At 39.8% G+C, this 23002-nt stretch overlaps 1 protein-coding gene across 2 annotated transcripts in view; it reads left to right on the top strand.

Moving 5' to 3' along the window:
- akt3a (v-akt murine thymoma viral oncogene homolog 3a) overlaps nucleotides 1-23002 on the top strand; it is a 179187-nt gene that overhangs the window by 23339 nt on the left and 132846 nt on the right. For both annotated transcript variants that reach the window (XM_007234678.4, XM_049481156.1), the window contains exon 2: nucleotides 2174-2660. In XM_007234678.4, the coding sequence (XP_007234740.1) occupies nucleotides 2615-2660 (46 nt within the window). In that variant the 5' untranslated portion in view covers nucleotides 2174-2614. The remainder of the gene's footprint in view (nucleotides 1-2173; nucleotides 2661-23002) is intronic.

Genomic DNA, 23002 nt, shown 5'->3' with positions numbered 1-23002 from the left:
AGTTTATTCTATTTAGTAGGTTTTCACAAACTGTCTGTTGTTGAGCTAAAAGATCAGACTAAGATAGTAATGTTAGTTGATTTAACGTTTCCTTAACGTTTGTCATTTATCTTAAGACTACATACATTTCAAATGATGTCATCTACTGTGGCTTTCTGTGGTACAAATGTTTTTTGGTACAACTGTAAAACTCTAATATCGAGCTTAGTGTTAGCTAGTTTATTTTACATTTTCTTTCTTTTTTCCTCTCCCTGTCTATCTTATCTCACTCCATAGAGCCTCCATTAACTGTTTTCAACCTTTCAAATAAAAAGCTCTCAGCAGTTTTTTTTTAAATTGTGATTTCGTGACATTTATTAAAATTCTGAAGTGACTGCGGCAGTAATAGTAACAACAAAAATCTATGTTGTGGAAACACTGCTAAAAATATGTATATAAACAAAAAAGAAAACGGTGTAATATATCGTTGTTGTCATGGCAACATCTGCATCTCCAAAATATCAACTTTAATGAAAAAAAAGGAATTTTTCTAATTGAAAGTCAAGGTAAAAGTGGCAAAAATGAATGTACAAGGCTCTATAGTGACCATTTAATGTCTAATAATGTGACTGTCACCAGGATATAATTTGGTATTGATATTAGTCATGCCCTCAAACAGAGCAGTGTGAAACGTGCAGTAAGTCTGGTTATCCAGATGCATATGTGGCATTGCACTCTAAACACACTTAACAAAATGTAAACCTTAATCATGGTGGCTTCTGAATGGCGGAACCATCTTAGCGTTGGCTGCATGATCAGGAGAATGCTGGTAGGGAAGTGTTTTAAAGCCATCCATGGCTGGGAAACCCAGAGTTAGCCTGTCTGGTTTGTAGGACGGCAGCTTTTTTGCAGTGTCTGCTAGCCGATGTAACAGAATTGGCTATTAGTGTTCTCCTCCAAGCGTGTTCAGCTTTCCAAGGATGTTGCATTGAAATAAAGTTGTTTAAATAGGTGTCAAATAGGTGGGGCTTCACATGACTTGAAGGAATCCCATACTTTCTCACCATGCCCTCACCCTCCCGGCACTGGCAGCACAGATGCACAAACTTCACTACAACTCTTTCCTATTAAAGGTCTTGGATGGAGCTCCATCACTCTGTAGACTCTAGACTCTTCTAGACATTCTAAAAGCTGTAGCATAATAGTATGTACATTTATCGTAAATTGTTATCTCATGGAATAGCTGTTTCTGTGGAAGGACCTCGCTTGTATATGTTGTATATATGAGGTGTTAACATGTGAATAAGGTTAAACACTGGTCAGTGTACATGAATTGAAGGTGACCTGAGTTCATGTGAGACCTGATTGTGACTCCTAGATGGATGGTCTGTTAGCTGATGTAACAGAATAAGCAATTAGTGTTCTCCTGCAAGCGTGTTCAGCTTTCCAATGATGTTGCATTAAAAAAAAAAAAAAATGTTCAAATAGATGTAGTTGTGCTTTACATGACTAGAGGGAAGCCCAGACTCCCTCACCCTGCCCTCACTCTCCCGGCACTGGCAGCACAGATGCACAAACTTTACTACAACTCTTTCCTATTAAAGGTCTTGGAGGGAGCTCCATCACTCTATAGACTCTAGAGATCACAGCTTCACTGCTTCCCTGACTTCCCTGAGTTCATGTGAGGCCTGATTTATGAGTCCTAGATGGATGGTCTGTAAGCTGATGTAACAGGAATTGGCAATTAGTGTTCTCCTCCAAGCGTGTTAAGCTTTCCAAAGATGCTGCATTAAAAAAAAAAGTAGTTCAAATAGATGTTGAATAGGTGGTGCTTCACATGACTTGAAGGTAACCCATACTCTCCCCATGTTCTCACCCTCCCGGCACCGGCAGCACCGTGTGATGGGGTAAGGGGGGATACCAGTCTACTAGTGACTAGTGGGTGGGAAATAGGAAATGACTAAATTGGGTAAAGTAAGCTAGAATTGAATGCTTAAAAGGGGGTGAAGATGAATGAAGATGGGGGAGAAGATGGAACCGGGAGGCTTGTTTGTCAGCTTTGCGCTTGTCGGTTGGGTAAGAATTTGGGAGGGGAGGAGGGGGATGAGAATGAAAAGTTCACGCATTCCATTTTTGTGTGTGTTTGTGTGTGTGTGTGTGTGTGTGTGTGTGTGTGTGTGTGTGTTTTCTCTAGGCTGAGTCACTGCTGAGGAGTGGGAAGGTCTGAAGAGAGCGTGTGCGCGAGCGAGAGAGCGGGCAAGCAAGCGAGAGAGAGAGAGAAAGAGAGAGAGAAGCGTCGGAAGGAGGGGAAAGCCTCCATAACAGCCTCCTCGACAGGAGAGAGAGAGACTGAGCGAGGGAACGAACCAGCGGACGAGCGAGGAGGGAAGCGACGGAGAGAAGGAGAGAGAGAGTGAGAGTGAGAGAGAGAGGGAGAGCACCAGCCAGCCAGGCAGCCAGAGAGGCAGGCAGGGAGGGAGAGAGTGAGTGAGTGAGGGAGACGCTGACCCCTCCCCTCTTCCTCTCCTCCTCCTCCTCCTCCTTCCTCCCCCCCCCCACACACACACACACACCCCTCCCCACTCCTTCTGGAGCTGGCGTGTAGCGGCGGAGAGCACACCGTGACAGAGGCATCATGAGCGATGTCACCATCGTCAAAGAAGGCTGGGTGCAGAAGAGGGGTAAGTGCCTGGCTGCTCTCAGGGGCTCGGTTAACTAAGGGGCTTGGCTGTGTGTGTGTGTGTCTGGGTGCGTATGTGTGTGTGTGTGGGTATGCTAGAGTGAGTGTGAGAGAGTGAGAGTGTGTTTGTGTCTCCAGGGACTGATTCCTCTATCATGGGTGGGCTCTGCTGCTGTAGTATTCCACAGCATGGCTTCTGTCAGATTATGCTGGTGGATACCGGTGTGTGTGTGCAAGTGTGTGTGGGGAGTGCCTCTGTGTGTGTGTGTGTGACTAACTGTAGTTCTTTACTACATAGATGTAAATAGGCATAGAGGCTTTTGGGAGAGCCCATGTGTTGGTGTATGTATAGGTGAGAGTGTCTGTCTGTCTGTCTGTCTGTAAGTGACTGCTGTATTCAAACCAGTATCCGTCACATGTTTCTACCTGCAAGCTTTTGATGGTTGGGGTTCACATCTCACACACACAAACACACACACACACACACACACACACACCTACAGACATGCACACACACACAGACATCCAGACATATGCTCTTATTCACAGACTCTCATAGACTGACACTGAGGACAGAGAGAATGCTTTACTGATACAGCATGGCCTGTAAGATGTTTGATCAATGATGGTAATATGATGGTAGTATCTTGTTATATTAAACGTCACATCATGCCCATGTCTGACTGATGCTGGCTGATCCTGGACCTGTACTTCAAGCCCACGCTTCCATCGTTGCTTCTCATTTTGAGGTGGCGTCTGCTTTTCTTAATATTCCTTCCAGGTATTAATTTGTGTGCATCAAGAACAGCTGCTGCTCCTCTGAGAAGGCTTCCCACTAGACCTTTGCTGTGATCATCTGATTGTATGTAGCCACAAGAGGAGCATTGGTCAGGTCAAGTACTGAAGTTAGATGATTAAATGGCTCTGGATCACAAACTTGGATACTACAACTCTTTCCTATTAAAGGTTTTGGAGGGAAACCTTCACTGCTTCCCTGGTACCCCATGGATACCTTTGGACATACTAAAAGCTATAGGATAATAGTATGTACATGTATCATAAATTGTTACCTCATAGGACAGCTTGTTACTTCATAGGACGGGTTTTAACATGTGAGTGAAGTTGAACACTGGTCATGTGGTCACATGTGGTGTTCATGATTGAGAGTTCTAGATGTACGGGACAGTTAATTTCTAAAGTTCGGGGGGGCGGGCATTCAACATTCCTCAGTCCACACTGTCACACATAGATAAAGCCATTACCTCCCACAGTGGACAGCATTCATGTGATTGCCCATTTGAACAGTGACAAGCAACTCTGGTACAAGTTACATCCAACATTTATTGCAGGAATCCCCACACACACATACTGTATCTTGCAGGTCTTTCTAAGACTTGGCAAAAGTCATGTCCCATGACATGTGGCATGTCATAAACATTATAAGATGATGTGGTTTTAAGAATAAAATACTGTTACAAAAATACTTGTGATAAATTTGATTATTATTGGGATTTTATGGCACTTCCTTAAAATGAAAATTAAGCAATAATACACAAAAGGGAGTGCTATAACCTGTAATAATGGCACTGCTGTGCTGCGGTTGTAGGCACGAGGCCACAGGCCTTAATTATATTATTAAATAAATTATTGCTTATTATTGCTTGATTATCATTGTAAAAAAAGTGCCTTAAACCCCAATAATATAATTTATCACAGGTTACCTGTATGTAGCGGAGTAATACATGAAGAGCTTCGGTTACAGTGCATTACCGGCTAATAATGTCACACATAAAATGCCTCTCAGCCAGTTATATTGCAGGCTCTGAACTAACTGTGGTATTAAAATACATACTAGAATGATTACACCCATTTAAAGAGCAATGATCTACTTACTAATTACTAAGAAAATATTCAGATATTGGAATTTTAAATAAAGCTTAAAACATAACAGCACCTTAACATTGATTTCTGATTTATTCCTGACCAAGACAAGCTGGTTAAGGAACAGTTTTTTCCCCAGAGCTGTTTTCTTACTGAACTCTGGCCCCTGTTAGATAATAGTAATAACGTGATCTACACCACATTCCATCACTGATCTTCTCCACCTGTTGATTCCCACATCCTACCCTCCACGCACCCGCTAACAGGTGTGTCTACACACAATTACTTCTAGGGGTGTCACGATTCTCTAAATCCTCGATTCGATTTCATTTTCGATTTGAGGGTCACGATTCGATTCGATTCTCGATTTTCTTGTTTTTTTTATTATTTTATGCCTCATAAAATTTAAATAATATATTTATTATTATTATTATTATTATAAATATTATAAATATTATTATTATTATTTATTAAGATATATATGGTAATGCCATCTAGTGACTTTTTTTGGTAGCAACAGTGTGCACTATTAAAACAAGCAGTTTATCAGAGCTGTGTGTGGATGGCTGGTGAAACTGCTCATTACATGAAGCTGCAGTTCTTCATCCAACCACTAGCAGCAGCAGCACAAGCCCCGCTCTCTTCACTCAGTCACTACTTCAGTACAGCCCAGCCACGGGCTACAGAGCCCAGCCAGTCCGTTTTTACTGTTTCTGTAAACAAATAAAGGTTTTAACCCCACTAACCGGATAATACAGCTCACTACAGTTCATCTTTCAGCCCAAGCAGCTAACAGCAGCAGGTTAGAACAGCCGACACGGAGGCACTGCTCGGATTACATTATAAACAGGTCAGTTAGCGCGCTGCTAACCTCAGGATGTTTATAACTACGGAGTTTAGTGGACACACCACGGCCGCCAGGTAAGTCTTTTAAAGGCTACTGAAGACTATTAAAGGCTATTAGAGTGTAACCCCTGGCTCCCAGGGGTTACAAGAGGTTATTGAAAGCATTATTGGGGGGCAGAAATCAGTACAGGCTGGTTAGATAAGTGATGTGGGTATTGTCTTATAAATATTTACACATAACTTATATCTCTCCTGAAAAGCTTTTATTTTAGTCAGAAACACGCTTGTGTTTACTTTATCTGAGAGAAAGATGTTTTTTTAATTCAATGGAAAGCAACAGGTGTAGTCAATTATAAGTTTAAGATTTTTAATCCACCTCACTGTGATCTATAGTCAGTGTTCTCAAGTCACACTGACACACGCATTTCAGCGAGTTCACACGCTCTCACCTGCGCGCACCCACCCCTCCGTTAGATACAGATACAAAACCTGCGCGCCCCTCCCCCTCCCCCTCCCCCTCCCCCTCCCCCTCCCCCTCCCCCGTTGGACAGATAAAAACAGTGATCACACTCCCGCCGACTGCGCTCATGCAGTGGCTATCTCTATTTAAATGAATAGGATGCGCTGTGTTGGTGCCGCGCCATTTGCGTAGCGCGCGCGGGAGGGATCGTCGATCCTCTTTTTGACTTCGATACTCGAGATCGTGACCTCATTTCGATTCGATTTCGATAAAATATCGAGATCGTGACACCCCTAATTACTTCCCATTAAGTTCTGCTACCCCACGCCCTACAGCAACACCCTTGGCTGAATTATGGGCTGGTGGTTGGTGGCTGCCACTGTTGAACTGATTTAGGTGACTTTTATGGGGGGAAATCTGAGCAGTAAGATGGTGGGATTAATGCCTGATGTGATTTGTGGCTGCCCCCTTCCTCCATACTGCCTTATTTACAGTCTTAGAAACATCTAGGCTATGTTAAAGAACTAGGATGCTAAACAAAGCTTTGCTGCTGCGTTTCTGACACACACACACATATATATGTATAAATATATATATATATATATATATATATATAAATATATATATATATATATAAAAGCTACCTTAGACTGGCTGCTGCTTCTGTCCAGGTACTGCCGGATTTATGCATTGGCTGTACCATACAAGTGGCAGATATTATGACAGTGTTTTAGAAATAATGTAATATATTATTGCAGTATGCCTTTTTGAGCATGTTGTGGACATTGGCAGGTCTTGAAGGACACTGACCTAATGCATGCTTTATTATACACTGTAAAAAGTACAAGTTCATTGAGTAACTTTTAGAGGTTCTTCAATTAAAAACTGTAGAGTAAAACTTTAAAGATGCTTTGAGAACAAACTTTTTTTTTCTTGAAACCTTTTCATATAAAGGCTTCCACCACACTTAACAGGGAGATTCGTTAGTATTAGTATAGTGTAGTTTGATTAAGTACATTAAAATATGGGAAACTTTGCATTTTTAACTTAATGGATTCTGTTCCAGATGCTGCAGTCTTAAAGTTATCTGCATGAACAGATACAGAAGTTTCTAATAAGTGGCAGCTAAGTGCTTGTAGATCACAGCATTTGAGTATTTTTGGGGGTAGTCCTGCCTTGCTTCCATTGATTCTGAGTAGCCTGTGGACCCTTGGGGATCTTGACCAGGATAAAGCATGTATGAGAGACTATGTCAGGTGAAGAAGAAAAACTGTATACATTAGTATACAGTAATTAACTATTCTTAATTAAAAGTGACTTTCTATTAAAAAAGGTTTAAAATAGCATTATTAAGCTATTATATTCTCATTACATCAGTGACATTCTTACTCTCACAGCTGGGAAATTTACAATGTTACTGCAGTGCTGGGGACAGAACCGAAGTGTCAAGAAATCTAAAAGTATTAGTAATAAAAAGTAGTATTTTTATGAGAAACATAAGAGGTAAAGCTAATGGTAAGCAAGAGCTGCTGTATCAGGCTGCCATTCAAGTGGCACCAGAAGTGTATGCATATTGTTCAAACATAATTTTTTATCATAACAGGCCAACTGAACATTTTTAACATCCCAGCTGGTTGCTGTTTAATTGTGTCATCAAAAGTGTAATTGATCGGTACAATTATTTTTTTAGTCTTTTCACTTTCACTGTGCTGAACATTCATCAACTGAAAATATTTGGCCGAAGTATATACACCAGAAAACACACTTTAGAATATATTTGGTTGATAAATATTCTGTGTTTTACTTTTAGTAGGTAATTTTTACTAAACTGCATAACTTCTAATAAGCATATAATGATTCAGTTTTTTATAGGAACACTTATTACTTCTCTTTAACTGATTGTATTTAATATTTCCTTTTGAAAACATGCATATATTAGTGAGGGGCTTTGAAATCTGCGTCTGAAGTGTGTGTGAGTGTGTGAGAGATATCTATGGATGTGGATTTGTGGCCATGGCCACGCCTGGGCTGGACTGGGCCTGTAGCAGTAGAATGGGTTGACTGGGGGTGAGTGAGGGTGTGTGTGTGTGTGTGTGGAACTGCAGCCCTGGGCTGGGAAACAGACCTCGTTGTGTTGGGCTTGGCCGTCTGCCAGGATGACCCTGATCACCCTCTCCTTTTCCTTTTGTTTTCCCGCGTTGTCTCCACGACTCTCTCTTTCCATTATTGCTTTCACTCTCTCTCTCCTCAAAGTCTTCTCCCTCCTTTGATTCTCTGTTTTCTGCTGTCTCCCTCTCTCTCTGTCTCTCTCTCTCTGTATCTCAGCATCTCACCCTTTTCTTCCTGCTTTTCTCTTTTACTTACTTACTACTTTCTTCTTCTTTCACCCCCCTTCACCCGCTCACTCTCTGCTTGTTGTGTGTTGCTAGACAGTGTTTGCTGCAGTGGACGTTTTTCTGGCCACGTCTCTGGCTCGGCCTGACTTGGCTTGACTTGGCCTGGTGGCTGCATCCACTCCACGCTCTTTTAAAAATAGAGCAGTGTGATGAGAGAAAGAAAGAGAGAGAAAGAGAGAGAGAGAGAAAAGGAGCAGAGGATGACCAAACCAGTGACATAATTTCCTGTTTACTACACCAGTGAATGGGTCACTAGGAGCTTCCCCTCGCTAACAGAGACCTCTTTGACTCCTCTCAGTAAACTTGAGGGCAGTGACTGGTGCTGAGACCACAGGTGCTCTGTACTGTATCTTCATAGCTTCTTTGTTATGAATGTGATCTGCTTCATGATGCTTAGTTTTAGAATTCTAAAAGTGAGATGAAACTAAAAAAAAAATATCATCAGTTTCACTAGGGGTGTGCCATATCGTATCGTACAACATTTGTAAATATTGTGAATGATATCATACCCTAAAATATCGTGCCATATCACCCATCCCATTTCCTATTATATATCTACTAGAGACAGATTATATCTGCCCAGTATCATTTAATTTACTTTAATCCTGGATATATGGAGATATTTGGAGTGCATTATTATTATTATTATCATGACATTCTGGATCATTGACCTTTGTTACAAATCTGATAAAATTCTTGTATTTTTTAATATATTTGACTTAGGGGTGTGCAGTATTATATTGTATGTAACAATATAATATTTATTTTATGTTCTTGCCGTGTATAGTGTATTTTTGAAATCTATATTTTTTTAAGTGTTTTGTCATGTCGCCAAGAGTATCGTTATCGTGAAAATACCATGAAATATCGTGATATTATTTTAGGGCCATATCGGCCACCCCTAGGTTCCACTTTTGTCAACAGATTTTGGCAATACAAAAGCCTTCAGCCTTAAAATACTGTATAGTCAGATGTTTTTAAAGCTGTATAGACTTATTTAAGCATTTAGCCATCAGATTTCTGTTCATAATACAACTTTAGCAGATAGTAAGTTGCACAACTGAAAAGTTTTTATACATCTAGGGTTAGGGCTGCACGATTTGGTCAAAATATCTCATCTAATTTTTCCACAGAATATTGCCATTGCGATTTCAATTGTGATAATCGTTAATCCATTAAACCCTAAACCTGTATTAGTGTTTAACATATCTATCAAATATAATTATAAACTTTTTTTTCCACGTAAAATATTCCCAGACCTCTCATATTAAATGCAGTTTAAGTCAAGAAACTAAAAAAAAAAAAAAGTAATTCCCACTGAGCAAGTTAGTGACTATGAGCCCAAATACTACAATCCCCAGCACTCTACGGACAACAAGCGCTGTGACGTCGTGACTCGTCTTTGGAAGAGCAGGCTGCGTCTTCACACACACACTTGCAGGCTATTGGCTAATTCAATTCGCAGATCCTGCGATAGAAAAATCGCTTCCAAATGATCAATAAAAAACGATTAATCGTTCAGCCCTATCTAGGGTCGGCAACTGCCCCTTCGCTATAAATTTCATGCCCTCAAAAGCCTACAGTGGCAAAAAAAGGCAAACTTCCTTAATGGCTGTGGAAAAAGAGTGATCACGTGCCTGCTAGGATTCCCCTTCTTACAATAAAATAAGATGTGCCCTCTAGAACATAGTTATATAATAATAAAAAAAACCAGAATGGTGTCAAATAGAAAATTATGCCATTAAGTGCCTTCTATGCCACCTTCTACTAGACAGTATCCCATACAAGTGCCCTGTCCAGCTGTATAGGGTTCTCCTACTGGTGAGAGAACACCATCAAGTGAACACTAGTTAGGTGAAGACCAGTGGACCAAATGTGATGGGCTTAACAATAGAATAAACTTTATTTGATGTTTCAAGACAAAGTTAATTGTTGCCAGTGATGCACAAAGTAAAAAAAAAAATTACATCTAATTTCTATTCTAAAACTTGCATCTGTTTGATCCATTTATTAACGTGTTCAGTTTGAGCCACACCCCCTCTAGAATGTTCACGCCCCTAAATGTGAAGAACTTTTTGGCCTGTGCCCTTCAAACTGCCTATAAGTCTGCCACTGTATCGCAGAATCACAGTAAATCGGTGTGAAATCATTGTTATCGTGGGCAATGTATTGTGAAAATATTATATTGTGATATGCCCTGTAAATCCCACACCTAGTTTTATACAGTAGACTATGTCTAATTAAACAAATTTTGTTATATTGTGATATTGCACATCACTACAATATAGCTAGGTTCTGACTTTGGGAAATTTCTCATGTTGTAGTCTGTAATTGTTACCATATAGATTTGAATGGAAGCATTCATTTAGGGAAATTAGTGATGTATGATCTGCGTTAAGTGGTATCATTGATTACTTGTGTGTGGCTGCGTGATGGTGTCTGAGTGTGTGTGTGTGTGTGTGTGTGTGTGTGTGTGTGTGTGTGTGTGTGTGTGTGTGTGTGTGTGAGTGTGTGTGTGTGTGTGTGTGGCTGAGGACCAGCGGCTGGCTGTGGGGATGTAGAGCTCAGTGCAGAGTCAGTCACATGGTTGCCATGCTCTCTCCCGCAGGACCTTTGGAACACTCTGTACTGAGGAGAGGATGCAGAGACATGAATGAATCTCTCTCTCTCTCTTTCTCTCGCTTTTTTTCCTCTCTCTCTCTCTCTCTCTTTCTCTCGCTTTATGTCTCTCTCTCTCTCCACAGTCATGGTCTATCTATATGTAGGCCTTCTTTTCTCTTACATGCATAAACAAACGTCATAATGCTAAGCATATGGTGATCATATACAGTATGTGTCCAGTGCATTCTCCAGACAGTGAGAATAATACACACGTGTGCTCTCGCGCTTGTGTACCCTCGCACAAACACACAGTGCACACACTGACCTTGCAAATCCCTCTTACTGACTGTGCTGTGTCGTTTGCTTCACTTCTTTCGCACTTAGCACTATTCTGCCCTTAAGTGTCTAGTTTGCACATCTCCTTGGTACAGTCTGGACCATAAGTCAGTATGAAAGCTTCAGCCCGGCTTTAAATGTGCCTCTAGAGCTGTAGTGAGCTGAGGACTGGTCTGCTGCATAACTGGATGTTATGGCACTGTGCTCAGTGTGTGCTATGGCACGCTGCAATGCACAGAGATTCATTTGACATGATCCTAGCTGATGTGTTTACCTTCTGCTGGAGATGGCTCAGGTCTGATGAAGCCACACCCTTTTTTCATATGTCCAGATTGTTCAGTCTTTTTGATTGGACACACATTTTTTTGTATAAACTTCCCTAATATGGAAATCAGTTTAACACGCGCAATTTTGCATTTTCATTTAATCTCTACTTACTTCCCAAACTTTTCTTTGTCTGACAACTAGGGCTGGGTATCAAAATTCAATACCAAAAAGGCACCAACCAAAATCAATATGAGAATGTGATTATTTGAAAATGTCGGCTGTTAAATAAACATGTTAAGAGAGAATAATCATTGTTTTTGTATTTTTTAGTATTGAAAAAAGTATAGTTTTGGTATCGGTACCAAATTCAAAGTATCGTATCGGTATCGGTATTGGAAATTTTAAAATGATACCCAGCCCTACCACAAACTGAAATGTTCCTAGTGTTCAGTGTAGGTCCATATCGTCGCTGTCCTATGAAAAACACTTATCTCCATTTTTGTTGATTTTTAGTTTACTCCATGAGTTATTATTATACCATTTGCACTACTGTTTATACGGGTTCTGTTTATACTTGTACTGTCATCCCATCTTAATGACCCCCCATCACTTGCACTATTGTCTTCTGTCTTAAGTATGTCTATTTGTGTATTGTACATATAGTGTCTCGCATTCTTTTATATTTTGTCTTATTTTCACCCCCCATCACTATTGTCTTCTGTCTTACAAATATCTATTTGTGTCCTTGTTGTATTGTACATTTAGTGTCTCCCATTCCCTTATATTATATATCTATTTCTGTACTTGCTGTAATTTGGGAAGAAGGGTATCGTAATTTTTATTCTCTGTTTGTCCTGTACATATGCAGTATTGACAATAAAACTACCTGACTTGATTTGACTTGACTAATTAACAGACAAACTGTTCCTTACACTGTGCCAAAATTTCTTGATGAACGGACCAATAGAAACTCTTCAAAATGACCTGAAATAAACACTTTTTACATTGACTTCCATTGAAAGTTTACAAAGATTTTCTCTCTTCTGTAAAGTTGCTGTTTTGGAGATAACTGTTTTTCATTGGACAGTGACGATATGTTCTACTCCACAGCTATGATAGCCTACACTCATCTACCTCCCATACTCTCCTATTCATTCATATCCATGCCCAAGACCTGTAGTTTCATTAGCCTAACCTGTCACTTGTCTGTTTGACATTTTTCATACATTGTTTCTTGTTTTTTTTTCATTCATTCTTCTTCTTTTTCTTTTGTTTTTTCTTTTCTTGTATTTTTTATTTCAAATATAGGAGTTATGGATTTATTATTTTACTGTAGTTAGAAAATAATCCTGATATTTGGCGCCACATATCAATAGCGTATCACAAACTAAGATATATATATATATAAAGCTGTATCAATATTTTGTCTCCCCCTTATTTGTAATTGGATGATGTTTTATCTAGCAACAACTGTTTGCTTAATCTTTTTTCCATAGAAATGAATGGAAAAAATACAAATGTAACATAATATAAATACACTTACACCCAACAACCAACCTTAACATTAGCAGCCACTGGACAACACCTTAGCAACCACCTGAGCCACCATAGCACCCACCTGGCATATCATAGTAACTCCCTAGCAACCATTTGCCAGCCACTGCATTGCAACTTTCTGAACTACCTAAACCACTTGGAATGCCATAGTAACCAGCTAACAACCACCGAGCAACACTATAACAGGGTTCTAAACATGATTAAGTTCTATGTATCTCTTGATCCTAATCTACAAACTAGCTTTGGATAACTTAAGTAACTTTGAAGCACTGTTGTAAGTCGCTCTGGATAAGGGCGTCTGCTAAATACCGAAAATGTAAATGTAAATGTAACAACCATGTGAGATACAATAGCCACCACTTGGCAACCTCTTAGCAGCAGTTTAGCAACCATAAGCAATTAAGCAGTGACATGAAAGCAACCACCTGGGATATCACAGCAACACCATAGCCACAGCCTAGCCACCAACTGAGAGACCAAAGCAACCAGCAGGAACTGCTTTAGCTGTGCAACCACCCTGCATTTCTATCAGGAAATGTTCTTTTCTAGCTTTCTTTGAAACTTCAAATGAAGAAACTCCCCTTTTAAAAATGCACCCCAGGATAAAACTGATGGATTCTGATGGCACGGTTTAATATGCGTCCATAAGAATTTTGTTTCCCTCATAAAAAATAATTCATTGCCCACTCTCTCTCTTTGCCGAGTACACTGAGACTTTCAGTACTGCATGGGGTTTAAATGACCTATAAAGGGTCCAGATCCTTCAGTGATCCAACCTTGGCTTCTTGGCCGCCACCTAATCTATAATCTTCCAGTATTTGATGGAGGTGATGCCACTTAACCTAACAAGATTCCCGGAGCTGCTGGAAGAAATACAACGAAGATAAACAACAAGGACATTTCTGTTCTCCTGCCTTGTTTGCTCAGTGTGACTCTGTTTCTCCAGGCCTGTAAGCTTTTCAAAATAGTTATGCACTGCATACGAGAATGATATGAATGCACAAAATTAGCCACTGTAAAAAGAGTGGCTCACACTAAATCATGCATATGACATATGACATCACATTTCCAAATATCACACAGACATTACATTCAAGCTGTTTCAAGAAGCTCTGCCAAATCTGAGATATAGCCAGCAATGTTGTAGACCTTTTGAAGAAATAAAAGAGTTACTTTGCACAGGTGTTTTGTAGCAAATTGGAGCTTCACAGAGCTTAGTAGACCGTGGCAACCATCATACCATCTACACGCAATTGAAAAGTATGTGCAGTGGACTAAACTGAAATTTGCACTATAAGGCGCACTTAAAATCCTTTCATTTTCCTAAAAAATTAATTGTGCCTTCTGTATGAATTTTACCAGTCAGGTTGTAAGGAGCAGTAAAGCCACTCCACTTAAGTACAGCGTTATACAGGAGTTTTAGTGAAGTTCTCCAGCGCTGAGACTGGAGCAGTATTAGCATTAGCCAATAACCACGCTAAGGGCTAGCTCTTTCGTCGTTTAGTGTTGAGTATATCGGACTGTAGCCTGCATGTTTTCTGTGTTAAATAAAGCTATGTGAAATGATTTGCTAGCTAATATCACCCTGGATTATTGGAACACACAGGCTTTCTCAGTGTAGCACTGTCGGGTGGCATTAGCTGCTAATCGTGACTAGTGCTAGCAGTTAGCTGCTATTGCTAATGCTTCAGCCTTAGTGCTGGAGAAATTTAGGAATCTAAGCTTACTGTTAGTAAACGGAAGCACTTTACTCACCCAAATGAACAGTTTTCAGGAGAGAAATATGTGTCAATTAACATCCAGCACTTGTTTGACTTTAAAGGAAGTGTTTTTTTTTTTATTACAGTTTTGTTTACTTAACTTAGCTTTACTTTACTTAGTTAACCTACTCCACCACCATCCCCTCAGTGAGGAGACTGAGATCTGCTGAATTAGAAGAAAACATGACAACATCCTAATGTCACATAATGCACCTTATAATCCGGTGCATCTGTGTATAAAAATAGACCAGAAAATAGATGTTTAGTGCGCTTTATAGTCCGGTACACCTTATAGTGCAAAAAATACTTCAGCAATATTTATCTGAAACTGAAAAAAACGCTTTTAGTGTTTGGTCGAATATATGAAAGACTGAATAATTTATAATAAGCTATACAATTTTTGATGACTAAATCAAACCGCAGCAAACGTGTTATTTATGTGGAAACATTTTGAAGTGTTAGAACATGACCCAAGAATATCTGTTTGCAGACACTGGTAATGGACTTACAGTGGTCATGTGAATATTACAACTGGACCATAGCACAAGGATGCACTGTACCAAGAAGGCCAGCCAGCAGAGACCATGTGATGATTTGGCCAATGTCCTGCCATTACTGTAAATGTAACTTTAACACATTACATTACATTACATTACATTTGGCAGACGCTTTTGTCCAATGCGACTTACAATAGTGAAGTACAAAGTAATAGAAGGTAAAAACATCTTTAGATAGGGAGGAAATAAAGGAGGTCAAAGGGAAATAATGGGATAGAGGAGTAGAGGAGGGGAAGAAGGAAATGAGGTTAGAAGTAGTTAGTGTGTTAGAGGTGTTATGTGAGTAAGTGCTCTTTGAAGAGCTCTGTACACATACTGCCCACATGAACATTCCACATTCAGTATATAAGCAGCAGGATAATGTGCCCTATCACGCTGCATAAATGGTACAAGCATGGTTTGTGGAAAAAAAAAATTAGTTTATATAATTGAGTTGACCCCCCAATTCTTCAGATATTAGTCTACTTGAGCATCTGTGGGATGTGCTGAACAAACAACTCTGAACTATGGATGCTCCACCTCGCTGGTTCTAAAGTAGCAGTTCTAAAGGAACAGGGGGAACTCTTTAAAATGAAATAGACAGATGAATAAAATTGTTATGGTTGAGTTTGGTGGTATTTTAATCTACAAGGCTGGGAAAAACTTTACACAAAGGGGCGAATGTAGATATTTTAAACTGCTCAGCCTGGTCTTCCTACATAGTATTGTTGAAAAATGTTGTGAGTCAGTGTAAGCATGAACTGCATTCTGAGTATTTAAACGCCACAGTAACATCAGGATGAACATTAACTTTGTAAAACAGAACCATGTTTTGCAGAGCATTGCTGTAAATATATCTACTTGTGTAACATGATGGCTGCCTCACATACCTTGAATCCGTTTGGTCGTGTGTGTTAGCGTGACACATGTGGGCAGAGCAGGCACTCAGAAGCATCAATATGACAGAAATTTTTGAAAAACATCTACCTACATCTGCGTCATGTGTCCTTGCCACTGACGCAAATGGAAGTCTCCAGCAATTAGTATGTAAGCCATTACTTTTAGAATGCAGCCGGGTGTCTATGTGAGTGCATAGCTGTACAGCAAAGAAACCTCAAGCCTTTAGCTTATTGCTACAATACAGAATATTTTTTTGCCATTAGACCTTAAGAAGTACATTCCTTAACAAAAATTTAAGACCTGGAAAATAGCAGAGAGTGAAATAGCAGTAAAGTGACCTACAAGAAATGTTGCTAAGGCAGCAGACTGGACTACTCTAAAAGTAAACAGGGACAGTTTGACTACCGTATTTTTCACACTATAATGCGCACTATATTTTAAGGCGCACTATCAATATACGTCTATTTTCTGGTCTATTTTTTATACATAAGGTGCACTGGATTTTAAGGCGCATTTTAAGAGACACTATAAAGAACTTCAAATTCAGCAGGTCTTGCTGAGGTTGGTAATTAATTTAGTTATGTAAAGCTAAGCTAAGTAAACAAAACTGTATTAAAAAAATACTTTCTTTTAAAGTTAAACAAGTGCTGGATGTTAATCTGCACAGATATTTCTCTTGAAAACTGTTTATTTGGGTGAGTAAATTGCTTCCATTTATTTACAGTAAGCTTAAATTCACGAATTTCTCCTGCACTAAGGTTGGAGCATTAGCATTAGCACTAGCGGCTAGCCTGATAAAGCTACACTGAGGAACCCTGAGTGTTCTAGTCAGTCAGGGTGTTATCAGCTAGCTGTTTGTTCTATGTAGCTTGATTTAACAGGGTAAACACACAGACTACAGTCCGATATACTCACCTCTGAACGGTGAAAAAGCTAGCGTGGTTAGCGGCTAATGCTACTTAAGCAGTGCTAGTCGAGGTTGGCAGCAGGCTACTTAAGCAATAGAACACGAGAGGGAGTGTATTATCACAAATAACATCATGGCTGTGATGCGGTCGGTCCGTAATGTTATTTGTAATAACACACTCCCTCTCGTGTTCTATTGCTTTTGTACAACAGGTTTTTTTTTTTTACAAAATGAATTAAAGAACTTGAATGAACTTGAGCATGAATATGCTTTAATATGGACTGTGCCTTCTGCCAAAAAGTAGTTCCACAACAACTGTCACAGAACTGAAACTTAACTGCAAAAAGATGTATGGTTCATACAGACTAACACCACGAAAGTTAGCTTGAAATCAAAATTGGAATAAGTGAAGATGGTAACGTTAGGAGCGTGAAATAACGCTAATACTCTCCTCTCCTGCTCCTTTGCTGGGTGGTTTTTGTTTTAGCTAGCTGGCTGGACTGTGGTTAGGTTAGCGTAGCTTGCTTTAGCTCAGCATTAACTTAGCTTAGCCTAGCCTGGCTGATTAGCGTTCTGGCTGTCAGACGGCATTAACCCTATTTTCCACAAAGACGAGCCAGCGCTGCGGGCGAGCGTGCCGCGGCTGAGTGCTAGTCTGTGCTAAGCTAATGCCGCTGCGGGTGTCCTGTGTGTATATATGCCGTTACTCGGCAACGCGTCGGCGGAGTGATACAAATTTAGTGTGAGAAGGCTGTGATATTATCACATATATCAGCACGGCTAGAACACTTCTCAACCAATCAGATTGTGAGGTCGGAACTAACTGTTGTATAAAGGCCAATAATACTCACCTCTGAGCGGTTAGTGGCTAATGCTAATGCTACTCCAGCCCCTGTCCTGGAGAACTAAACTAGCGGAGTGACTTTACTGCTTCTTACAACCTGACTGATAAAATTCATACATAAGGCTCACTTACGTTTTTGGGAAAATTAAAGGATTTTAAGTGCGCCTTATAGTGCAAAAAATATGGTAGTTTTAATGAGGTGCTGATGTGCTGACCCATCTATAGAGATGGTACATGCCCCCAGGTACACTGACATGAGTTGGGCGGCATCTGTATTCCTGCATTGTCCCTCCATCAGGCTTTTGAATCTCACATCCGATTATCACCCTGCTGTTCGTCTAAAGCTGCTCTTAGCAGAGAGGAGCCTCGCTCTGCCTTGCTACGCCCAAATGTGCCTACCTCATCCTTTTATGGGCACACACGTGTGCGTGTGCATACGCGTCCACGTTCACCCGCACGCTCTGCCCTGCCTGCCAGCCAGCCAGCCAGCCAGCGTGAGTGTGAGCCCAGTGTCGACACATATTAAGAAGAATGCAGCAGCCCCCTCAGTCACGACTCTGAGGCTGCCTGCGTGTGTTTTGTTTTGTGTGCGAGCGTGTGGTGAGCGTGTGCACGCGCGTGTTCGAGTGGAGTGCAGAGAAGGCCGATGCCGGCTTTGGGGGTCAGGAGAAATAGCGGCTGTCTGGGGGTCACTAGCTGACTCACTGCGTGCCTCGACCTGATGGACTGCAGGGTTTAGTCATCTCTCTGTGCAGCAGAGAAAGAGACAGAAAAAGAAAGAGAAAGAGAGAGATTAAGAGTATGGCAATCACAACCTTTAAAGAGACAATGCTGGACAGCAGGAGGAAAGAGGGAGTGATTGAGAGAGTAATAGAGGAGATGGAGAGATAAGAGATAGGGCAATCACTATTGATTATATTTGTAATCAAGTAAACTGCCAATTATTAATATTAATATTAATATTAAAAAATGATTGGACTAATCAGAGTTTTGAAAAGGTCAAACAGCAAGAATGCACTTAAATGAACTCTATGCACATTTTTCCAAAGATCTCAAAATAGTGGAAACCTAACAAAAAACCCTGTAAACAAAGAAATTGTTTAATGCAATTATACTTATTTTTCTAGAAGTCTCAGTGATTGAGATGTAAACAAATTCATTCAAAGTGTTTTGATATGAAATGTCAAATTCACTGTAGAGAAACAATCCGTGTATCATTCGTTCATTTGATATTCAATTGAGAATCAAAATCGGAAAATTAAAAAACCAATTCGTTTTTTCGTTTTTTCGTTTTTGAATATAATACCAAAAAACGAATAACGGCTTGTATTTTGTATTTTTATTTGGTTATCCAAACAAAAATTGGAAATTTAAAAAACGGACCAGGAGCCGAATTTGATTTTGATTTTGAACTTGACCCATTTGTGTGCCCCGGAAGTTACTGATTTGTTTATTCTTGGTGGGTTTCTGTTGCGCGGGAGTTCACTGCAGTGTTATCTACACAGTCTGTATTGCTGTAGGCTTTGGATGGAGTTGAGGATGGAGAGTTTTATCTTGTTCAGAGGAACTAAACGCGTTGCAGTGAAAGAAGACGATATGACAACAGAAAAAATCGGCAGGATCTTTCAGGTGTTTGTCTAACGTTCCGTAGCTCACTGATGACAACAACGTAGCTGTATTTCCTGGAGCTGATGGCAATCAAAATCAAAATCAAATTCGGCTCCTGGTCCGTTTTTTAAATTTCCAATTTTTGTTTGGATAACCAAATAAAAATACAAAATACAAGCCGTTATTCGTTTTTTGGTATTATATTCAAAAACGAAAAAACGAAAAAACGAATTGGTTTTTTAATTTTCCGATTTTGATTCTCAATTGAATATCAAATGAACGAATGATACACGGATTAGAAACAGTTAAATAATTTCATTTTTCAGTATTTTAAAACCAAAAAGCGTTTAAATATAACATTTTGTCAGAAACTATGTGAACGTTACGCAATCTTATAGTAGAAAGTGAAGCTAGTTAACAATAGCTTAGCATACAGTTTACATCAGAACATTCTCCAGTCTGACTGACTGACAGATTGCTTACATGCTTTAGATGAAAATGATTTGAATTACTGTTGCTGTTGAACAGACAGAAATCAAAGAAGCCCTGCTTCTGTAGCCCGTTTTGCTAAGCTAGTCTTTGTTTAATTTTCTAGCTTGTTTTCATTATTTTAAAACTAAAAATAGTGTAATGCAATAGTGTATTCTTGGAATTAATTTAAAAAATGTAATGTTTTATCATATTGCTGAGAATATTGCAAAAATACCCTAAAATATCTTGATGAATTATTTTGATGAATTATACCATAATGCTTACCCCTACTGCATCTCATGTAAAACAAAAAACATACGGTGTTAGCGCAGTTATAGAAATACTGTATGTATGCCATTTTGATAAAAGGACCGCGAGACCAGTTAATTAAAAGAAAGTTAAAGTTGTGCTTTTAAAAACATAGCAATATATATTTTTTATTGGGTCAAAAAAGTTGACAATATTATTGCGTACAATAGTTTATGTTGCACCCCAAAGATGCAGTATCAACTCTAATACTTGATTTCGGAAATAAATTTACAAATAGGCTTCCTGTGAGGTGCTGTGTAACAAATTGAGTTGGAAAGACGGACAGACAGACAGATTAGGTTTATTGAACTAAAAGGAAATTGCACTGAAACTCTAACTTTTAATCAGGACTCCCCAGAACAGGCAGATTTTTTGCTCCGCCTTGTTGAAAAAAACAATAATCTTGACTCTCCCAGATTCCAGAACACTTTTTGATACAGGCCTTCAAGGGCTGTTGGAGCAGCAGAGAAGGAGAGAGAGAGAGAGAGAGAGAGAGAAAGAGATAAAATTGCATATTCTGTGTCCCCAGGAGAAGAGGGCTCAGGCTCACATTCATCTGTCTGGCTGCCTCGCGTCCCTGCATGTTTTAGTGATGAGATAATGATGCACTGGGTGTGTGTGTGTGAGTGAGTCCAAGTCCATGAAAAGTCAAGTGTGTGTGTGTGTGTGTGTGTGTGTGTGGCTGCAGCTAGGTAATAGGCAGTATATGCATTTGCATGTAGGAAACCTGCAGGCTGCAGTGGAGGAGGGGGAGGTCCTTGATAAAAATGCTCTATGAAGACTCTTTTCAGTAGCCAGTTGGTCAGACACATAGACCAGACTAACAAGGCTGCTTTGTGACATCACAAGTGTGGTCCCGCCTCTTGTAATTGTGGTGCAAATCTCATATGTGTTTTACAGACATATAATAAAAAAATGTCAAAGTTGTGCATAACATTACACCCATGTTGGACATTCAGATATCAGCTATTAGTGTTAGCATTGTCCCAGGTTAGCATTGCTAATTATACCAGTTGCCATTAACAGTATTTTGTGCATCCAAACGTCGTGAACACGTGTCCACAGATAGAAGTTGTACAGTATTGTGTGTACAACGGATTTAATCAGAAACAAATTGCTAGAAGTGCTAATAAACTGTAGAATACTACTGCTTTTACTGCTGTTGTTGTTCGGTGCAGCCATATTGGATTCTGAACTCAAGGTTGTTAAGGCTCTCCTAACTTTCTAGGAACATTCCAGTTAAATTCTCTACTTGGAAAATTCTAGAAAATTCAGATATGCAAGCTCAAGTGAAACACAGCATTACCAAAATGCTGTTTATAAATAAGTGTTTATCTACAGTTACAGTAGATACAGAAAACTCCAGCATTATCTGTTTAACCCTTATTACTTCATGATTTGAGTGCAAGCAAAGGAGAGCTGGACCTTGGCACAACATCGGTTTCTTTTTCTTTTTCTTCTACTGCTGAATGGGTGATAATAGTCTGTCCTTATGTGCTGTAATGCGTCTAAAAGCCTGAACCATTTAGAAAAGTACTGTCACACTGCAAACAAATTCTTACCCTAGTTCAACAAAGACAACCTCTTTGATTGGACCACATTTTCAGTCAGACGTGGAATGCAGCACCTTTCACACTTCTTAATTTTGCCCAAACCAAACTGAAAAGTCCCCTATGTTGTAGTGGCTAAGATTTGCAGCCTAGGCATTGGGATGCAGCTACACTAACCAGTAGCAGTTGCTTACTAGTGTGATTGTAAATCAGCGTTCCCTTTAACAAAATGCTCGTTCATTGTATTTTATGCAACTGTTTCATTTCAGTCTTTCAGCTTCTATCGGCTGTTCCGTGCCTCATGGCATCACTAGTGTAACGTCAGGGTGAACCGCTGATGACGCATTAAGTCATGGCCTCTGGGGATCTTTGCTGGAGTGTGGAGGATCAGGGTTTTAGTGACTGTGGTTGGGCAGCTCTGCTCCTGTGGGGGGGGCTTTGATATTGGAGGGTTGTATACAGACAGAAGGAGTTCCTGTGTGAATGAACTCTTTGAGAGGGTCATGAAGCATCGGCCTCCTCAGGCCTAAAGCATTATCAGCCAAGGTCAGTGGCAGTGGCCTCTGGGTGGGTGTGACTGTAATGATGTTTATGGGGTGTGCTCTTCTGGAAGTGGGCCATGGAATGGAGAGCTGAATCGGTTTGTTTTTAGACAAAAAGGCGAACAAATAGGTTTTCAAATAGGGATGAACAGGTAAATTATAATAACTTCACAAATAGCATTCAGATACCTCAATCAGCAAATGTTAGATTGGTGGATAAATGGATTAAAATATTGATGGATACAGTACAGGCCAAAGGTTTGGGCACACCTTTTCTTTTTTTTCAATGCGTTTTCTTTATTTTCATGACTATTTACTACATTGTAGATTCTCACTGAAGACATCAAAACTATGAATGAACACATGTGGAGTTATGTACTTAACAAAAAAGGTGAAATAACTGAAAAAAAAAATACATTCTAGTTTCTTTAAAATAGCCACCCTTTGCTCTGATTACTGCTTTGCACACTTTTGGCATCATTCTCTCAATGAGCTTCAAGAGGTGCTCACCTGAAAGGGTTTTCCAACAGTCTTGAAGGAGTTCCCAGAGGTGTTTAGAGGTATTTGGCCCC

This window comes from Astyanax mexicanus, chromosome 7 (genome assembly GCF_023375975.1).
Source record: "Astyanax mexicanus isolate ESR-SI-001 chromosome 7, AstMex3_surface, whole genome shotgun sequence".
NCBI lineage: Eukaryota > Metazoa > Chordata > Actinopteri > Characiformes > Acestrorhamphidae > Astyanax > Astyanax mexicanus.
This window is presented reverse-complemented; position numbering and strand designations above follow the sequence as displayed.